The sequence below is a fragment of the Trachemys scripta genome, chromosome 9 (assembly GCF_013100865.1).
Source record: "Trachemys scripta elegans isolate TJP31775 chromosome 9, CAS_Tse_1.0, whole genome shotgun sequence".
Lineage (NCBI taxonomy): Eukaryota > Metazoa > Chordata > Testudines > Emydidae > Trachemys > Trachemys scripta.
In genome coordinates, this window is record NC_048306.1 from 101,834,542 (window position 1) to 101,856,668 (window position 22,127).

General features: G+C 46.4%; 1 protein-coding gene across 1 annotated transcript in view; it reads right to left on the reverse strand.

Annotated features, from left to right (window-relative positions):
- FGF12 (fibroblast growth factor 12) overlaps positions 1-19,704 on the reverse strand; it is a 284,962-nt gene extending 265,258 nt beyond the window's left edge. Inside the window, exon 1 of the mRNA XM_034782300.1 lies at positions 19,361-19,704. Coding sequence (XP_034638191.1) covers positions 19,361-19,373 — 13 coding nt within the window. The 5' untranslated portion in view covers positions 19,374-19,704. The remainder of the gene's footprint in view (positions 1-19,360) is intronic.
- Between the last annotated feature and the right edge of the window lie 2,423 nt (positions 19,705-22,127).

Below are 22,127 nucleotides of genomic sequence, written 5' to 3' on the forward strand. Positions count from 1 at the left end.
GTCTCGCATGACCGTCTCATAAACAAACTAGGAAAACACCACCTAGATAGAGCTACTATAAGGTGGGTGCACAACTGGTTGGAAAACTGTTCCCAGACAGCAGTTATCAGTGGCTCACAGTCATGCTGGAAGGACATAACAAATGGGTTCCTGCAGCGATCAGTTCTGGGTCTGATTGTGTTCAATATCTTCATCAATGATTTAGATAATGGCATACAGAGCTCACTTATAAAGTTTGCGAATGATACCAAGCTGGGAGGGGTTGCAAGTGCTTTGGAGGACAGGATTAAAATTCAAAATGATCTGGACAAACTGGAGAAATGGTCTGAAGTAAATAGGATGAAATTCAATAAGGAAAAATGCAAAGTACTCCACTTAGGAAGGAACAATTGGAAATGACTGCCTAGGAAGGAGTACTGCGGAAAGGGATCTGGGGGTCATAGTGGATCACAAGCTAAATATGAGTCAACAGTGTAACATTGTTACAAAAAAAGCAAACATCACTCTGGGCTGTATTAGCAGAAGTTTTGTAACCAAGACACGAGAAGTAATTCGTCCGCTCTACTCCACGCTGATTAAGCCTCAACTGGAGTATTGTGTCCAGTTCTGGGCACCACATTTCAGGAAAGATGTGGACAAACTGCAGAAAGTCCAGAGAAGAGCAACAAAAATGATTAAAGGTCTAGAAAACAATGAAGATTGAAAAAAATTGGGTTTGTTTGGTCTGGAGAAGAGAAGACTGAGAGGGGACATGATAACAGTTTTCAAGTACATAAAAGGTTGTTATAAGGAGGGAGAAAAATTGTTCTTCTTAAACCTCTGAGGATAGGAAAAGAAGCAATGGGAGGTTGGTCTAGATAATACTTAGTCCTGCCATGAGTGCAGGGGACTGGACTCGATGCCTCTCGAGGTCCCTTCCAGTCCTACGATTCTATGATCTTTCCAACATTTTTAGAAGGATTTCTTTCTTAAAAACATTTGAAAAGGAAGCACAGAACAGATGGCTGGCATCTCCCCCAAAAGACCTGGATTCCCCAAAGAGAGTGTTACCTACACTGAGTCAATGTCTCCCACATGCACATAGCACAGAGCTTAAGTAAGGATTTTCAGTAAAGTACAATAACGGAGAATAACAATTACATACAAGGAGCAAGGTTCTTTGACAGTATCTCTATGTTGCCTTTACTATTATTGCAAATATTTTTCTTAGAATAAAAGCTCTCACTGCATGGAAAATGAGATTTCCTCTCTGCATAGAAAATTGTCATTTACAGTTTCTTTGAGACTAATTTAATTATTTAAAACGGCATAAAACAAGATTATAAAAATTATTTTACATATGCCCTATGTAAATTACATAATCTACTGCTTAATTCGTTAATATAGATTACCGTCAATAACAATTTTTCATCCTGTAAAGATACACCAAAACATAAAGAATAAAACATGTTTTCTATACTAAAGGATTTATAATCCAACAGAAAATGTGTATAAACCTGACATTATTCATAAGAAATATATCAATGTTTTTCAGGCTGAGAAAGTCGTGATTTATTCTTCAGGATAAATCAAGCAAGTCCTTAAACTGTAACTTGGAAAACATTACGCACCCAATATGTATTTGTAAACTGGAAAATGACGCAGGTTGCCACTAGTTCACATATGCATGTAACTTCATTTTCCATTCAATGTTTCTCTCTCACAGCCTAGATTCTCCATCTGTTGGTTCCTGCAGTGAAGCCATTACGGGGTACTTATGCTATGACAGTCTTCTTCCATATAAATGAGTATGATGATGTAATGCTAGCATTGGGACTGACGAATGCCAGCGTTATTGGAGAAAATGGTGCCATGAAGGACTCAGCTTTCATTACAATGCCACGTGATTAGCAAAGATGGCAAAACAAAACCATGACAACAATCCGAACATTGATTTATGCTCAAATCTGTGTGTGTCCGACAGCTTTCTCCTAATCTGAAAGTCCCCCTTCAAAAGATGGTGCAATGCACAAAGGCTTGCATTGTTTGCACTGGACACTTGTGCCTTCCTTTTAGAAGGTGATCAGAATTTTTGGAGCAGCAGTTCCTCTCAAGCGTGCTCTCCACCCCACAAAATTATTATGTATTTGTAATTCAGGAGCGCCTAGAAGATCCAGACAAAATTAGGACCGTAGTGTATTAGGAACTGTAGAAACACATGGTAACACAATCTCCGTCTTACAGAGCTTATGGTCTTAACAGAGAAGACAGATAAAGGGTGGGACACACACGTAGATCAAGTGACTTGCCCCCCGACACAGAACAGGCCATTTGGCAGGGCTAGCACCCAGCTTTCCTGATTCCCTTGTCCACTAGACCACGCTGTCTCTTTCTAGAACCATATAATCTTTGATCACCTGAAACCATGTAGAACCCTACACAGCAGTGTATCGCCCATCACACAGTGCCAGGCAGCCTTCTTATTTCCCGGCTAGTAAGGATTCTGGTGCCTTCACATTTGATATAAGGAAGCTGAAAGTCCATTTTTGTGATCAATCACCACCAAAACAGGCAAGTACTTGGAGAAATTAGGTAGCAGCGGTAGCTAATGGGACACAGATCAGTCACTCCCCACCGCCTACACTGTATCAGCCCTCTTGCTCCCGAACATTTAGGTGCAAAGAGAGATGCTGAATAAAAGGTGGCAGAATTCCAGTCTAACCAAGAGCATCAAGGAACGCCCTGAACAACAGTGACACACGTTTCTGCCCTGGTTTCAAAAAGCTGCTCTGCTAGACGTATAATCTCTGGATCGCTTAACCAAAGGACCGTCTCTGACTGGGTCAGTAGCCTAACGCCTAATGTAGGATTTGGTGAGTAGGCCAAGACTTGGAGGAAATCAAATATCAGGTCCCCAGCAGCAGAAGCAGGAAGTAGAGAGGCAGCTAAAGAGGAAATGCAAAAAAGCTCTCCCTCTAAGAGGAAGATGTGGGACCCAACTTGATTCCCCTTTGACTCTCCACCGGGTGATTAATTCCTGAGCTTCAGAACGAGTCCCCGAGGAGGAGCACAGAGCTAACCCACCGGCACCCCAGGCAGCTGGAAGAGCAGCGGCAGAGCAGACACGGGCAGATAATAGTTACACTGAATGGCCCAGACCCTCTGCTGGTGCAAATCAGCCTCGCTCCAGTGAAGTCAATGGAGCCACACCATTTACACCAGTTGAGGATCTGCTCCCACATTCATAGAACCACTGGCACCCGCAGAGCGAGTTCTACATATTAACTAATTAACACTCATAGCACCCAGTATTGTTAACACTGGCATAGGCAAAGCAAGCCAATTTCAAAGGTGGGATTTCAACTCAGGAGTTCCAGGCTCCGGGCCTTAGTCCTCTCGGCCATACTGCCAGGCACACGGTGAGGATGGCATTTCAACAGCAGGGCAGAGAGAGCTAACATGGATGGGACACATTTTCAGAAGACTAGAGGCCTCCGTTTTGCAGGCACAGAGTTCAGTTCTGGATCTACGTTTCCAAACCTTTCCAGGGTGCGTGCGCAATGGTCCAGACTAGGGCGTAAGTACAGCTCAACTTCTGAATCAAAAAGAAAGTGCTCATTGATTCCTAGAGCAAATTCACCCCCTCTTCAAGAGGCTCAGTGTTAGGTAGCAGAGAGGCAAGGTGAGGGGTTGTGTTTTCCAATCTGCATTACTTTATCAACATTGAATTTCATCTGCTATTTTGTTGCCCAGTCACCCAGTTTTGAGAGATCCTTTTGTAGCTCTTCTCAAGATAGTTAAGTCCCAGGCAGACTGTGAAGTTTTGTATCATCTGCAAATTTTGCCACCTCACTGTTTATCCCTTTTTCCAGATCATTTATGAATATGTTGAATAGGACTGAGCCCAGTACAGACCCCTGGGGGACACCACTATTTACCTCTCTTCATTCTGAAAACTGACCATTTATCCCTACCCTTTGTTTCCTATCATTTAATCAGTTACCAATCCATGAGAGAACCTTCCCTCTTATCCCATGACTGCTTACTTTGCTTAAGAGCCTTTGGTGAGGGACCTTGTCAATGACATTCTGAAAATCTAAGTACACTATATCCACTGGATCCCCCTTGTCCACATGCTTGTTGACCCCTTCAAAGAATTCTAATAGATTTGTGAGGCATGATTACCCTTTACAAAAACCATTTTGACTCTTCTCCAACAAATTATGTTCATCTATGTGTCTGACAATTCTCTTCTTTACTCTAGTTTCAACCAGTTTGCCCGGTACTGAAGTCAGGCTTACTGGCCTGTAATTGCCAGGATCACCTCTGGAGCCCTTTTTAAAAATTGGCATCACATTGGCTATCCTCCAGTCATTTGGTACAGAAGCTGATTTAAATAATAGGTTACAGACGACAGTTAGTAGTTCTGCAATTTCATATTTGAGTTCCTTCAGAACTCTTGGGTGATACCATCTGATCCTGTTGACTTATTACTGTTTATCAATTTGTTCCAAAACCTCCTCTAATGACACCTCAATCTGGGACAGTTCCTCAGATCTGTCACCTAAAAAGAATGGCTCAGGTTTGAGAATCTCCCTCACATCCTCAGCCGTGAAGACCGATGCGAAGAATTCATTTAGTTTCTCCGCAATGACCTTATCGTCCTTGAGTGCTCCTTTAGCATCTCGATCGTCCCGTGGCCCCACTGGTTGTTTAGCAGGCTTCCTGCTTCTGATGTACTTAAAAAAAATTGCTATTACTTTTTGAGTCTTTGGCTAACTGTTCTTCAAATTCTTTTTTGGACTGCCTTATTATATTTTTACACTTCATTTCCCAGAGTTTATGCTCTTTTCTATTTTCCTCAATAGGATTTAACTTCCACTTTTTAAAGGATGCCTTTTTGCCTCTCACTGCTTCTTTTACTTTGTTGTTTAACCAAGTGGCACTTTCTTTTGGTTCTCTTACTATGTTTTTTAATTTGGGGTCTACATTTAAGTTGAGCCTCTATTATGGTGTCTTTAAAAAGTTTCCACACAGCTTGCGGGGATTTCACTTTTGGTGCTGTACCTTTTGATTTCTGTTGAACTAACTTCCTCATTTTTATGTAGTTCCCCTTTCTGAAATTAAATGCTACCATGTTGGGCTGCTGTGGTGTTTTCCCCACCAGAGGTATGTTAAATTTAATTATATTATGGTCACTATTACCAAGCGGTCCAGGTATATTCACCTCTTGGACCTGATCCTGTGCTCCACTTAGTACTAAATCAAGAATTGCTTCTCCTCTTGTGGGTTGCAGGACTAGCTGCTCCAAGAAGCTTAAAATCCCCTCTTAGCCGCTCCTGTTCTCTGCTAGGAATATTGAGACCCACCAACTCATTACACATTGGAGCAGTCACTGGATGGTAGCAACATTTGCTCACTTCTTGTTAAGAGCGACACTGTAAATATGTAAACAGGTTAGAGATAACGTGCCAGTAGATGGCACTCAAGAAGTTTGCAGGAGCAATAAAACATCGCCCTCTGCAAATGGCTTCTTTGGCGCATCTCCACCTCCCTTCAAAACACTATCCACCTCGCCCACATTAGAGTCTGTCTGTCTGGGGTTTAATAAGGTCCCCAGAGCCACCCACTGCTGATGAAGCACCATAAAGGCCCTGCACGGGCACAGAAAGACTTGAACTCAGGGGGACATACGTGCTCTGTGGGCCATGAGGCAGGACACCGTAATCTCAAGACCCTATCAGCCAAATCACATGGTCCCACTAGGGAACCGGAGTGTGCCAGGGTTTTGGCAGACAGGCCTGGGGAGGGATAGGGCTGGCGTATTCAGGACTATCTAGAGCCAGTCAAATCTTCACACACACACACCCCTTTGTGGTGGGAGGGCATAGCAATTGAAGGGTACATGGTTTGCACCCACAGAGCCATCCTGCAGCCGTGGAAGGAGAATTCCTCCGCGCTCACAGCCCAAACCCCTGGAACGCCCCGGTGCAGAGCTCATTTGTGCACTCAACAAGCCCCATGTCAGAACTGGTCACAGCCTGTTCAAAATTCCCCAACAAGCTCTCCCATTAATGCAGGGGGCAGTCAAACAGGGCTCCTGTGGCAACCTGAGACACATTCTTCTGTGCACAGAATCACTTGTACAGTGCAGAGCCCCTTTCACTGCAAACCGCTCAGAAAGGCTACAAAGCTCAGGAACGAGGAACTGGAAAAGGAAAGGTTAATGGGACTTGGCTTATAAGAAAATGAGCTGGGGGTGGAACCGAGTGACAGAACTGTGCAGCATTACAAAGGGGAAGGCAGAAGTCTGCAGCTGAACGGGACTGTATTGCAAGGGCTAATGGACAGTAATCAAGCTTTGTGATACATATATATATATATATATATATCATGCGTCATCTGAAGGAGCTTTAAGAGCAGGAGTTAAACCTCAGAACATCTCTGTGAAGTAGGCTGTAGAACTACAATAGATTTTTCAGTTTGCTGGTAATTCCAAAGAAAAAATTTCAAAAAAATCACTTGGGATTAATATTAAATATTTTGTTCGACCCAAAATTAAACATTTTGGTTCCATTTTGAGTGTTTTAAATGTTTTGATTTTTTTTTTAGATTAAAATTAAAGGAAACTTTGAAACAAAAAGTCATTTCAAACCAAAACATTTAAACTAAATATTTTGATTTGGATGGGGGGAGAAGGGCGGGGGGAGAAACAGAGTTTTTTCTACCAAAACAATTCATTGAAATCAATACACATTTGTCAAATGTTTGTGTCCCCAAATCTGCACTGTTCACCCAAGAAAAGGTTGCGTACAAAAGTCTCTCTCACCTCTAGAGGGTAGGTAATATGAGAATTGCTTTACAGATGGGGAAATGAAATACAGGTGCTTGCCCAAGGTTCATGACAGAGTTCTGAACAGAACCCAGGAGTCCTCACTGTTCCTACCATTAAACAAAACACTCTCTGCTTCTTTCCCTTTGAACGAATAGTCTTAAACTAAAGCAGGGCCATTAGATTGGGAGTAGCTTTGTAATCATCAGGGGAACTGCACGATGGATTGGTCTGATCAGAGTTTGCAAAGTCATCATTGAGGGGGTGGGGGAAGGGTAAGATATTGTTTCCAACACTTCGCTACCACTGCGATACGTACCATACAAAAATCCAATATAGAGAACTGGAAACACACCTGCAGTGGATGTGTGCAGCCAGATAATGCTGTTGACCTAGAAGGTCCCTTCCACCATACTTTGAAGCAGCAGGCTGCGATTACCTTCATGGTAGGATAGTCTGGTTGTTTGTATGGGTCAGGGGGTGATTGAATGATTGGCAGTGAAGATGTCGGCAGAGACGCACTGACTATATGTAGCTGAATTTTCTCGTCCTGCCTCTGAACTCTCTTACAGCAGTTGGATGAGTTTGATTTATTTCAGTGGGGTTATTCCCAAGTTATGGCAGTGTGAGATCAGAGTCCCACCCATTGTTCTGAACAAATAAAGATTAAAAACAACGAAAAAGAGGAACTCTGTTTATCTGAGCCCCGCACCAATAACTCCTATGATCTGACTCCGAATTACAGTCTCAAAGAGCCAACATCTGCATTGGACAAACCCTTATTTAGCCACAACTCCACCGATTCACCTTAATAGCCTGACCCCAATCTATTCAGAAATGTGGGGCCCTACAGAGCAGCATGGGCCAAATTCTGCTCTCACTTGCACTATTGCCGCCTACGGATGTCAGTCGGGTTGCACCAATGTTAACCACCAATGGAATTTGGCTCTACACGATCAATCGGGACCAATACTTCCTCACTACAAACCTATTACTATCATTTTAACAGTCTCTCTTTTTCTCAGTATTTATATGGTCCCCAAGACAATAGTATATGAACGCCTCTCCAATGTGTCTGGCTTGGTTCTTACACGTTTCCTGAAACCCATTTATTCAAAGGCAGTGTCAAATTCCACACCAGTGCTGGCATAAATCCTGCTAGAATTGGATGTTGCACATTTTTTAAAAAAAATGGGCTAAAAATAGAGTTAGGGGAGGAAATGCCTGTAACTTATGCTATGGAGAAGAAGGGATTGCATGAAATAAAACCAGCAGGCAATTCCAAAAGACTGGCGCAACATTAACCAAACAAAATCATAACGGGACAGATTGTCATGTTAATAATGCAACTACGGTGGGTAGAACCAGCTTCTTGTAGTAATTGAGGCCAAGGAACAGGTTTATCATTTGGAGGTGCCGCACGACGATTTTAGCTGCATTTGCTATCACAAAGACTTCGACAAACCACATATTATTTCACCAACACATTCCTCATTCCACCGTCAAAAGGATGGCCAGGCAGGACAACGACAATGAGTCTCACAAACAGGGCAAGGCTTAAACAGGCTTGTTCTCAATTTTCCTTCCTGTCACCCAGAAGCAATGCACATTTCTTCTTTTGGGGGCATGATCTTTTTTAAGTCTCTACTTCTTAATCTAAGCTATAGAGGCATTTTAATATGGCCATCGTCTTGGAAACTGTGAGCACCCAGCTACTATATTTGCGGATGCAACAGAAAAACTTAGGACAGATAAGATAATATGTACCTTGACTGTACCTAGAAGCCAAATTATGCGTCAGTTACCCAGATGTAAATCAAGGGTAACTTCACTGGCTTTAATGGAGTTTCTCAAGATTTACCCTTGATATTGGTGAACATCTAAAGTCTAAGTCAGGCTGTGCAGTTTCCTCTCACTTGCTTTCCATATGGGAACAAAATGGCTACAATTTACAGCCTGGAACTTCTGCACGGCTTGGCACGGATGCGACTACAAATATTTTAAAAAATCAAAAAGTTTAAAAATGAATGAAAACGGACTTTGCCAGTGTGTCAAACACACCAACCCAATTATCTGGAAGTGAATGTGCATTAGTTAATGTGTCTTTCTAAAATTTCAACAGCACTGTTGAGCAGTAATAAGAAAAATATGAATTTCAATAGCTGGAAAATGTCTGAAAACCTTGGCTTCCTCCTTCAAATGAAGAGATCAAATGTGTCAAGAGCGTTATACAAAGCAGGTCTTGCTAGGGAAGTTTATCCTGGTCTTCTCACAACCCAGTTTGCAGTTCATTAATATCAAATTAAGAAATCCAGAGCTCCCTTTATATAGGCATAAGCATTTTTCTTTACAGCAGACTAAAACTTGCTGGATTTTGCTTTATTTTCACCTGGCTTGTTGCGCTCATTGCTGTTTTCTCCTGGCTTGGAGTAGCTTGGAGTCATGAATTTGTAAGACTGAGTTTCTGTGTTTTGGGTGGTTGTTGTTGTTTTAAACCAATGGTGATCTGGCATTTTCCAACCCAATAAATACCCAGGGAGCAGTGTACAAGGGTTCTCAAATGAAGGATGAATTTTATATTAGTCACTCTTCTATACATAAGATTTCAGAACAGTAGGATATAATCAGCACTCTCTCTAAAATGAGATCTCTCTTTTAATGAAATGGAGTAACACATTTTCACAGAATATTTCTGGTTTGTGCCCCATATTTTATGTAATTTTTTAAAAAGCCATTGCTGAAAGAAACCCTTAATTGTAGATTAGTTAAGTTTTATAGTCAATGAAGCAGCTTCCGTCTCCTCAAGACAGACAGCTGTCTCCAAACACAGCTTTCAGGATCCCACATGAATAAACAATGAAGCACTCAAAGGCCTGTCCTTGAAGTTGTTTGGCTGGCAGTAGTTTAGCCAAGTGCTGAATCTAATAAATGATTGATAACTGAAACTACCCTACCATCTCCATTCTTTATTTTCAGTACAGAACAGAGCTGGACTCCAGCTATAGAATCTGGATCCACATTTTGAATGCCCCAAAGTCTGGTGGAGGTTCATATCTGAGAAAGGTACGTAAGTAAAAAGCAAAATTCAAACCAGAGTTCAGGCTGCAAACCCTTCCAAGCGCTGGGGGTGCATCCTACAGAACAAACCAAGGGCTCTCATCAACAGGAAGTCTGAACTTCAGGAACAAAATTCTGCATTGGACTGAGTATGGAGCAGCCCGTATCAATGGTGAACACTGGTCCATTCTTTCCCTAGTGCAGTGGTTTTCAAACTGCGGGTCACGACCCAGTATTGGGTCGCGGAATGTCAGGCACTGGGTCGTGACAGCCCTGGTCAGCACCGCCGACCGGGCTGTAAAAAGTCCCATCGGCGGTGCTTCCCGGCTAAGGCAGGCTAGTGCTCTCCTGTTCTGACACCGCGCTGTGCCCCGAAAGTGGCCAGCAGCACGTTCGGCTCCTAGGCGGGGGGAAGGGGAGAGCACGGGGCTCTGTGCGCTGCCCCGCCCCCCCCCCCCCCGAGCACCGGCTCCGCACTGGTTCCTGGCCAATGGGAGCTTGGGGGGGACGGTGCCTGCAGGTGAGAGCCACACGGAGCCACTTGCACACCTCTGACTAGGAGCCAGACGTGCTGCTGGCTGCTTCCGGGGCACAGCGCGATCCGGGGTGCCAGGACAGGCAGAAAGCCTGCTTTAGCACCCCTGCTGTACCACTGACTGGGAGCTGCCCGAGGTAAGCCTGCACCCCAGCCCTGCACCCCAATCCCCTGCCCCAGCCCTAAGCCCCCCCCAAACCCAGAGCCCCTTCCTGCATCCCAAACCCCACATTCCTGGCCCACTCCAGAGCCTGCACCCCCAGCCCAGAGCCCTGACCCCTTCCTGCACCCCAACCCCCAGCCCCAACCCTAAGCCCCCCCAAACCCAGAGCTCCTTCCTGCACCCCAAACCCCTCATCCCCACCTCAGAGCCTGCACCCCCAGCCCAGAGCCCTGACTCCCTCCCCCTGCCCCAGCCCAGAGCCCCAGCCCACACCCTGAACCCCTCATTCCCAGCCCCACCCCGCAGCCCTCACCCCCCGCACCCTAACCCTCTGCCCCAGCCCTGAGCCCATCCCACACCGCAAACCCCTCATCCCCAGCTCCGTTGGGTTGCAGGCATCAACAATTTTCTTCAACTGGCCAGAAAAAAAAAGTTTGAAAACCTCTGCCCTAGGGTCTTCACTCTTGCCAACCTCTTTTGGAGACCACATTACATTCAAGTAAAGTGTTTTTGCATTAATAATACATTAATAATACATTACCAATGACTGAGAAGCAAAAAAACCTTCCCCTTATTCCTATTATGTCAATAAAACATCCAGAACTTTTGAGTGTTCTTCTTAAATCTTTTGGGTAGTATCATCCAGCCAATTACCTTCATCTATCAAAGACTGATGGATAATAAAACAAATCTAAATCAAGGGTTTGAGCTGGGGCGGGGCGCAAGGTTGGAATGAAAGGCAGAGAAATGCAATTTTTAATATGAAGAATCACAAACACACAAACTTCAGAGTAGCAGCCGTGTTAGTCGGTATCTGCAAAAAGAACAGGAGTACTTGTGGCACCTTAGAGACTAACACATTTATTAGAGCATAAGCTTTCGTGGACTACAGCCCACTTCTTCGCTGTAGTCCACGAAAGCTTATGCTCTAATAAATTTGTTAGTCTCTAAGGTGCCACAAGTACTCCTGTTCTTTTTACAAACACACAAAGTCAGCAAACAAGAAGAAACCCAATTACAAGATATTAAACACAAGGCAGAAAAGCTTAGCCTGTACCACGCACACCCCAACCAGACACGCTGGTCTCCTGATGCTGCTGAGCGAACAGCCCTCACCCCAGCCACCAACCGTAACATCGTGACACAGTAAATATACAGTGTAATTCAACCATTCAGTATGTACCCCACCTATATATCGTATCAGCAGGGTTACCCAAACCCAAGGCCAGGGAGGGGAAACTCAGTGAATTAGTGTAATGGCTACTCTAGTGATGGCAATACAAAGAAAGTATTTAGAAAAACTGGTGCATAGGCGGAAAAAAACATGAAATGAATACATTGATCACTGACAGGAAAAGAGTAAACGCCTGTTTCCGTCATCTTACAGTAACATTATGCATTAAAATCTCTATACTTTGATCAGTGAAAGCATTAATTATCATGTCCATCAGGAATATCGTTATTGTCAAACTGCCTTTTACCATGCTAATGAATATCCAGTTTTTCATAGATAGATAGATAGATAGATAGATAGAGGGGGTGTCTGGGGATAGATAGATAGATAGATAGATAGATAGATAGATAGATAATCTATCTATCTATCTAATCTGATAGATAGAAGCAGCTCTTGCTTTAATCAGTCATTTTACAGATAATTGCTTAGAAAATCTAATTTTAAATTTTCTAGCTCTGTAAGTGAATCAATTATGCAATAAAACTGCATGTTACTTAAATGGTTAGACAATATTTGAGGAACCATTTTAAAGGACCCCAACATTTCATAAAGTCTAAATGTAACCCTATATTTCCAAAGCAGAGGGTGGAATTTATCTGTGTTTCCCACTTACATTGGTGGGAGCCATGGGGCTGAATCTCTTTGAACATAGAGGAGAAAGTGTCATTATAATGAGCGTTCCCTCTTCCCCTCTAATTTTATGGCTGTGTGGCTTTGAGGGTCTGGAGGGGTAAAATCCACGCCTGTGGCCATCTCTGCCTCCTCACGCCGGAACCTGCTCCTTTGGTTAACTGCCTTCTAGGATGCAACATTCAGCTCCTTCCAGTCACTAGCTGGGAGCCGTCATCATGACATCACCTCTTCTCTCTCAGGTCCTTTAGTGGTAGATGCTCACCCACAGGCTTTTAATAGCTTCAAATGGATGGTTAGAAAAAGACTAGTGGAGTCACCTTGGGACAAAGGCATTAGAGACTCAGAACTAGCACCTCGCTCCCTACACCATAGCTCTGCAGATCGGTGGCTTGCCGGCTAGAACGCTGACCGGTCTCACATACAACTCCGTCCCTTGTCATCATTTTTCACCCCGCCCAGACATTTTGCGTGGATTGCCTTTAGCATTATTATCACTATCACGGTATTACAGCTAGCTCCGCTCGTCTTTCAAATCTAAAGTCACCGGGTGTAAGTCCAGAGGGGAGCACCAAATCATCCAGTCTGGCCTCCTCGATAGCCCAGGCCACCGCCACCCGCATGCTAAACCCAGCACCCAAAATGAGACCCAAGTATCGCAGACTACAGGAGACTGGACTATTATCTGCTACAGGCAGCGAACGGGAGGCACCGAGCTTCACCAGGGCCCAAGCCCCTGCAATGGCAGGGAAAGGATGATGTGAGATGCACCCAAATGGTCCTGGCAAGTGGCCCACACCCACACGCTGCAGAGGAAGGAGAGAAACCCCAAGGTCCCGGCCAGTCTGGCCTGGGGGAAAATTCCTACCCAACCTCACTTATAGCGATGAGTTAGACCCTGAGCATGTGAGCGCCGACCAGCCAGCCAAGCACCTGAGAGAGAATGTGCGGTGCCCCCTCCGAGCCCCCCCCCACCCCACCCCAATCCCGGCCAGCCCTGATGCTTCAGTGGAAGTTGATTTAAAAAAACCCAAACAGAACACACTGGGGTGGGGGAGGGAATCCCTTCCCACCCCTGAAACACTGAGGCAGGAGCTTAGAGACGTAAACCAAAGCAAGCCCCAGACCTGCTGAGCCCTGCCCAGGGCGGCTGCCTAGGGCGCCTAGTGGTTGAGGGCGCCTAAAAGCCCACTCAGGTGAGGAGGTAGAGTGGAGGTGAGCTGGGGCGGGCTCCCTGGGCGGGGTTAGCTGCTGCAGAGGGGGGTTCCCTGGGTGGGGGGGGCGGCAGGCTCCCCGGGTGGGCATGGTTAGCTGCCACGGGGGGGGGGGGGGGGGGTTAGCTGGGTGAGGGGGTGGCGCAAGATGGAAGTTTTGCCTAGGGCGCGAAACTTCCTTGCACCGGCCCTGGCCCTGCCCCGTCGCACACAGCGCTGAGACATTGTCCTGCTCTCTCACAGGTCAGATAGAAGAGTGCAGGCCAAAGAATGCGTGTGACAATGGCAGTCGCAGCGGGGCACTGCGTTTGGATGTGTCGCTTATTTGCCAAAAAATGCACTTTCAAGTCAACCCAAACGATTTGTGAATTCGAGCTGATTCGGCAACCAGCTTGGACTGAAAAAAAAAACCACCATTTTTTTATTTATTTTTTAATAAAAGTCAGAGTTTCATTTTGAAAATGTCAAAATGAAACATTTCAACTTTTCATTTTGACACGTTTCATTTTGAAAATTAGCTAGATTTATTATTTTAAAAGAAGAGAATTTTTTTTTATCTAAACCAGAATTATTTTGGGTGTTCATTTCAGCAGAAAAAAACTTGAAAAATTTCCATTTTGGGTCAGCCTGAAGGGATTAATTTTTTTTTTTTTTTTTTTGAATTTTTCAGTGAGGCCACTGAACCGAAAAGTCAATGATTCACTCAGCTGTAAACAGAGGGAGAGTCCTTTGAACTGCTCTAGTGCCTCCCACCTGAAAATCTCAGAGTCTTCACACGTGCTACTGAATTTAACTTTGCAATGCCCCACTGAGGTCGGGAAACATCATCCCATTATACCGGGCTAGGGAAACCGAGGGTCAGAGACGTTAGTATCCCCTTTTCAGACTTGGAGGTCTAAGCAAACCGTCTGCTTTTCATTGGTGCTGGGACCTCACTAGAAAGTGCTCCGCACAGTGGAAAATCAGGACATTTATGATGATGCCAAAACAGGGCGTTAAGTGCCAAACTCCAGACAAACAAGTGTAATACTGTTGGCCTGAGTAACGTGTCCCAAATCACATGGCAGATTTGTAGCAACAAAGGGGAGAGAATCCAGCTCTCTCCACTACCAGAGAACGTCTCCCCTCAAGACAGCATTTAGGTTCTTGCTGTGCAGTTTTACACATCACCCTGCCCAAAAACAGGCTCCACCACCACCCCACCTCCACAACAGGGAAGAAACCAGCAATCTTTTAGTGTGGCTGAATCTTTTGTGAATTTCCATGGTCATTTACACCATATCTTTAAGCATAACTGTTTCTATAGCTATAAAACGAACCTACATTAGGATAACACAGCGCCTAATGGCCTTTGCCCACACACTTTCACCAGAGCTGCAGGCCCTGGATTAGCACAGAAGAACAGTTAGGATCCCTAATGCCTTTTGCTATTAGTGTATAAAGCAATGCAATTAAGAAGGATGCACAGCAATGCAAAGAACCCCATGTTTTCATTGTGTAGCACTCGCCCCACACACGTCTCTCTCTGCATCGCTGGTAGATGCTGTTTCCTTTGTGGTGGTTTGTCCAGCGTTTGACTGTAAGCTGTTCGGGGGAAGGAACACACACACCCTTTCTGTCTCTACAAAGCACTTAATATCCGTGGGCAGCGGTATAAAGAAAAACATTGGGTCTGGCCAAGGAGAGCTCAGAACAATTCAAAGGACAAACAGGGCAAAGATGGCTTGATAGCACCTCACCATTCCCCAGCCCTGGGCTTGGTCCCTGTGATGGCAGCCAGAGGCCAGCAGGGTGCAGGGAAGGTCAAGATGTCCCCCCCTTTCCCATGGCCATGCCCTTTGTGCTGACTATGGGGGGACACCGCATTCGACTACAGCAGCGCCAAAGATCCTGCCGTGAGCAGGTCCGTCGGCTTTCTACCAGCAGGGCAGCACTGGGCCAGGTCCGGGTACTGTAGAGCCATGCTTAGCGCCGCACATCCTGGAGTCACAGCAGACTCACAGCTGCCATGTCAGAAAGAAAAGCCAGTTTCTAGTCTTTATGGTTGCAAAGAAAAGCTTGAAAGTGTGACTCAAGTGTCACCCATGCAGCTCCATCTGCCTGACTCTGCAGGCAGCCTGAGACGATCACTCTGAGGGGGTGACTTGTCCCACACATCCTGGGCGGGTACTGCTCTGGGGGCCCCATCAGCCCCACCTCAGTAGGGAACTCTGTGTGGGGCAGGTGGAGAAGAGCACCGCAGGACCCCCCACAAGCAGATATACCCCAAATGCTGGGGGGAATCCAAGGGCCTCCCTGCTGCCCCGCTGGGTATGGTGCCACTCCTCCTGTGGAAAGGGGGGTCTTGCTGCTGTTCCTGGTGGAAAGCCGTGGGGCCCGTGCCACTGTCCCTGCACCTTGGGGAGGGAAGGGACCCCCCCGCCACCAGCACTGCCAGCAGGACCATGGCAGAGCAACAGGGAGCCCCATGTTGGAGGGCTCCCCGAGCACCAGAGTGCCTTCTTGGGGACCTGGCTGCCCTAAAGCACTGGCCAGCGGACAGGACCCAAACCTGCAGTGTGTCATTTCCCCCTATGTTGTGCCTCAGGCTCTGGGAAAGACCGCCAAGCCACAAGGAGGCTGCCGGATCTACTGCCATGAAGGGATGGAGGAGGAGGAGGATCAGGTAGCAAAAAAAAAAATTCTTGCCCACTTTGCTGAGAATCACAGTCCCCCCTCCCCTTTGTCTAATTAACTTGATGTGACACAAAATACTCTCCCGTTTTCCCCCCTTGGAATGTGCTAGAAAAGCAGCCATGCAAAAACTAACAGAATACATTTAAGGCTAGGCAGAGCCTTTGGCCTCAGGCCTGAGACAGGGTCCGTATGTCGCTGCACCACTCCAGGAGGCGCACTTCCTCCTGCCTTGTCGTGCAGGAGAAATTTGTCACCTTTTTGGGGGGCGCAACTTGTTTCCCCACCTGGTGCCTGGACAGCTCAGCTGGCTGGTACATTTAGGGGCAGAGTCATGGCTCCACCCATACCCTGCCCCACCCTGCCCACTTACTCACGAGGACAGGTACCACAGGTGTGCAGGGCCCCCACGCCCAGAACTGCCATCTGAGCAGCCCACACACAGCGTCTTAGGAGGGGAGCAGCCCCCACTTCACTTATTACTCCCCGCTGCAGGCACATTTGGGCTGGGGACTGAATGTCGGTCTCCAGTCACTGCAGGAAGTGTCTGACTGAAGAGCACGGCTGCTTTGAGCACTTCCAGATCCCGACCGGAATCTGCGAAAGTGGAGGGCCATCAGCGAAGCATCAGGTACAGGCCACATACTAAGACATGCTACACTGATGCTATTGCTGGTCTGGTCTCACAAATCCTAGACTTCAGGTCAGGAGATTTCGGTCTGATTGCTTGGGACAGCTGAGTTCAGGGACTGGGCAGGTGGTTTTCTACACACCCTGTTCTAATATAGGACTATTATGAATGAGGACTTTAATCAGTTCAGCGCATGTTCTCTCTCAGGTCTGTAGAGCGCTGATTTGAATGCATGCTCCCTACAACCACCACTGGTAGGTGAAGGGGAAATGGAACAGTTTAAGACAGAAGATGACATCAGAAAGGCATCATCACCAGGAGAACATGAACAGTGATATCACGATCACAACACACAGGCCATTACATGGGGAGGTCTACTTACTAATGGAAAATAACATGTAAATGAGTCACTTATTCAGAGCAACTCAGCTGAAAGTGTATTTAGGATCGGGCAAAAAGACTATGGACACAGAGGAGTTTTGGACTGTGTGTATAGTTTCTCTGGGTAGTGATCCTGGGCCCTGCCTTGCCACATACAGATACACAAAAGGCTCTTTTCCGTGTTGGATTTGTGTACATTAGGCCTCTCCTGCTTCCACGGATATCAAGTGGAGTTTGACCAATGACTTCAGTGAGAGCAGGATCAGGCCCCTACACTGACCAGCTTCTTTGGAACGTCTCCATTGAGGGATCACGGTTCCATTTTTCCTTAAACTTCTCTCTGCTTTGGACTCGTCCACTTCCCCAGGTTTGGTTTCGGGTGGGTTGACTCTGGCTGGGCTTCCTTTTACAGGGAAAAATAAACCCAGAGCGCCTCATTTCCCTCAGCATTGACGAGTCTAGGAAGAGGAACCTTGACGCCAGTTTTCTGCAAAAACGCAGGGCTGCCCTGACTTCCCACCCCACGTGGCCCCTTCACTGACACCAACAGCCCCTGGAACTCTGATTGCAATGAAGTATGTCTTGCAAATTGACAAGCACAAGAAACAGTGGCCAGATGGCATCTCCTGCTCCGGTGGTTCTTTTCTCCAAAGCCAAGGGGTGACTGTGTTATAATGGATGTGTCTGCGCTAGAATGGAGTTCAGGAATCCCGTATCAGGTGGGGTTATCAGCACAAGGAAGGTGCACCCTGGTTTGCAGTTATTACCATTCCACCCTCAGTTATGTTAGAAATCCTACAGAGAGCCACCAGTCTGTTGTTGTACTGCATGACAATGCAGAGAATGCATTCTTTCTAAGACACGGGCTTTGCATTTGTCCATCAAACACGTATACAAATAGCACATACACAAGAGCTATAGGGGCCACACATCAGTCAATCACAACAATAAATGTGGCAGTTCAGTAATTGAGGTTTCTTCACTGTTTGAATTTCCAATCTAATCAGATCTTGGCAGATTTAAAAACAAAAACGACCCCCCACTTACCTGGGCTCAAACCCTGTTAATTCTACTGCTCACAGGTAATGGCATTTCTAGGACATGCTGCCTCGATATGACTGAAATAGCTGCTTGCCTTAATCAGCATATGATCAAATAGTTTCACCCAAGAGAGCTACAGCCCTGATTGACAAGACAGTTATAAAAATAAACCGGGGGGTTAAATATAGCTAGTTCAGGTCTGGGTAACGCATGGAGTATTGTATTCTAGGCGTCTACATAATTCCCTTGAATTAATACTCTCCAGATTCTTGCTCTTGTCCTATGTATATCGATCAAAGCGGCTGCCGGGTCTGTCAGAGAGGGGAGCTGGAATGACATCCAGCCTTCTCCTGAGCTAGAGGGACAGGCCATCAGCCTTTCATCGGTCATAAACGAGCGTTCATGTCCCAACGGAATGTGTGTGGATGCGGTCCGTGCAATCAGATAGACGTGTGTGTGTGTACACACGGAGAGACACCCGCCTGGTGTGAATGAATGGGGGTGGGTTATAGATAAGGGGGGGAATGTAGCTGCACATTAGCCGGCTAAGCGCTGTCTAATGCCACACCGTCTCCTGGAGCAGTGGGTTCACTAGCACGACAGTCACCGCATTCCCCAGCCCGGGGTGCTGGGCTCCGTTTGCAGGAGCCGGAGGACCGGGCTCTGCTGTTTTCATGGGGGAAGACGGAGGGGTTGGGGGGGGATCAGTCCCATTATCACCCGCGTTCAGCGAGCCGAACCCCCCGGAGCATTACGTAAATCGTGAGCATTAAGGAAACAAATCACCAGCCAACATCTGTCTCCCCCTCACACCTCCCTGCGCAGCCAAGGGACTGGAAAGCGCGTCTGCTCCGCTGCGGGAGTTGCCAAGGACTCGCCTTCCCCAACCCCACGTCCCTGCCGGCGCTGCCCGATGCACCGGCCCCGGGCACTGCGGGGTTTCTGGGCTCAGCCCCCGGCCACACGGACCCCCAGGCCCCGGGCACCTACCTTTGCCTTCCATTGCAGACCCTGGCGAGCGTCGGGGAGTTGAAGAAGTTGCAGAAGATGCGCCGCTTGCAATGCGTCCTCTCCAGCCAAAAGCGAGAGCCCAGCCCGGGGGATGCCGCCTCCTCTCCCCGCTCCGCCTCGGAGGACGGGATTTCTCAGCCCGCGGAGCTGCACCCAACCAGCCGAGACGACGCGATCCGCAGGAGCGCGCTCTGCGGAGTGCGAACCGGAGCGCGAACCGGAGTGCGCTCCGTGCGAACGGGGGCGGGTTACCTGGAGCCGCAAGCCGGAGCTGTCCGCCAATGTGGTGCTGCAGGTGGAAGTGTCACATCAGCCCACTTGGCTGGTCTGGCGGCGGCACGGCAGATTTGCATGGGAGCCGGCGCGCATGCCCAAGGCTCCCCCCAATGCATCCACCGCTCAGCCCGTAGCGAGCCCTGCCCTGCTGGAGAGCGAAGCTGGGCCCAGAGCTCCTCTGCTGAAGATAAACACCGGACTGGATGTTCCCGGCGAGCACCGACACCGAAAAGCGGAGTGGATTGTACCTCACTCAGCTGAGAGCCGGCCCTGGGCTTGCCAGGCTGCTGGTCATTGCTGCGGGAGGATTAGTTAGTGGGGGTTATTCAGCACTTGCATTTTCCTCTAGTTGCTACCGTGTGAGTTCACCTACAGAGCCGCATAACCAGCACCTACCACACGGCAGCCTCTCCCCCCTGCTCAGCAAACAGAGCAGTGCCCGAGTGGGCTTGTGGAAACCAAATCACTTTCAGGCAGCAGCGACAGCCACTTCTTTCTTAGGAGTATTTTAAAGGCTCGTAATGAGTCCATGCACACAGACGTTTAAGAGTTGCATGCAAAAAAAATCTGATGTACATGTGCAAGATAGGCCTTTGTGTATGTAAATGTATGACTATGCAAAACCCTGGTTTATGCATCACCTGTTTTCAACATATAATTTGTATACCTGTGCAATTTTGGTACATGATTTTTTTTAAAAAAATCTGGACCAGAACATTCATTGATGTTAAACCCAGAAGGGACCGTTATGATCATCTAATCTGGCCTCCTGCGTGGCACAGACCAGAGTATTTCACCAAGTAATTCCTGGCTCTAGCCTATGGCTTCTGGGTGAGCTGGAGCAGATCTTGCAGAAAGACATCCAGTCTTCATTTGAAAACTCCAAGTGGTGGAGAACCCACCACCGCGCTAGACAAGCTCTTCAGATGGTTAATTACCATCACTGTTAAAAACCCATACCTTATTTCTACTCTGAATATATCCAACTTCAGCATCCAACCATTGGACCTTGCTCCACGTTTGTCTGCTAAATTAAAGAGCCCTCTACTACTGGCGTGGAAATCCTTGTAGACTGTGTCATATCACACAAGCCTTCTCTTGGATAAACTGAATAGATTACGATCCATACATTTCTCTATCAGAATGGTTTTCCAGGCCTTGACTCATTCTTGTAACTTTTTGCTGAACCCTTTCCAATTTTTAAACGTTTTATTTTTTGGAGCGTGGCCATTGGAACTGGACAGAATAGTCTAGTAATGATCTCACTCATGCTGTATACAGAAGCAATACCACCTCCTTACGCCTAATGGATAGCCTGGACATTCATCCAAGGGTCATGTTTGCCCTTTTAGCTACAGCATTGCACTGGTTGCACACATTCAGCTGGTTATCTGTCATGACCCCTAAGTCCTTTACAGAGTCACCACTTTCCAGGACACAGTCCCCCATCCTAGAAGTGGGACCTCCATTTGTTTTTTCCTAGATGTATAACCTCATATTTGGCTACTAAAATGGATGGTGTTCAAGTGAACACAGCTTGGCATGTAATTCAGATCACTCTTTAGAATTGACCCGTCCTTTTTAATGTTAACCACTCCACCAATTTTTGTGCAAACTTTACCAGCAACTATGTTATATTGGACCAAGAACAGATCCCAGTGGATGGGGCTGACCCATTTAAAATTACTTTGTCAGATCTACCAGTTAGCTAGGTTTTAATCCAGTTAATATGTTCTACCTTGATTTTGTAGAGTGCTAATTTTGTAATTGGATTGCGGTGTGGTACTCACCAAATACCTTACAGGAGTCCTATGTATACTATGTCAACACTGCTACCTTTATCAGCCAAACTTGGGATTTCACCAGAAAGTGAGAGCAATTTGGTTTCCTTTAATTGTTTATTCACTGAGCCCATATCACCTTTTCCATGAGTTTGCCCAGGATCAACATCAGGCTAACTGGCCTATAGTTTCCTGGGTCATCCTGTTCACCTTTGAAATGTTGACACAACATTAGCGTCTTTTTCCAGTCCTCTCTGGATCTTTCCTATGGTTCTAAGATTTGTTTAAAAAAAAATTATACATCAAAGGCTCTGAGAGCTCCTCAATACAGCTAGCTATTGAAAAATGTTCCTGTCCCAACCAGCGACCGTTCAAATCTCAAACCTTTTCATTAACTGACAATCCAAAACATTGTCTGTTCAACTTCAAGTCACTCAAAATGTTTCATTTCAGCAATTACAAAACATGGTGTTTTCGTTTTGATCTTTTTTCTTTCTAATTAGCCTTAGTTTGAGTCTACCTGTACTAAAACCTTTGAATAAAAAATTGTTTTGACTCAAAACCCCAAAACTTTTTATTTTGAAAATGTTGAAATGGGATGTTTTTCACAATTTCTGTATTTGTTTTCCCAATAATTTTTTGAGTCATGAGATTTGTTGAAACTGAACCTGTTTCATGAACAAATTCAG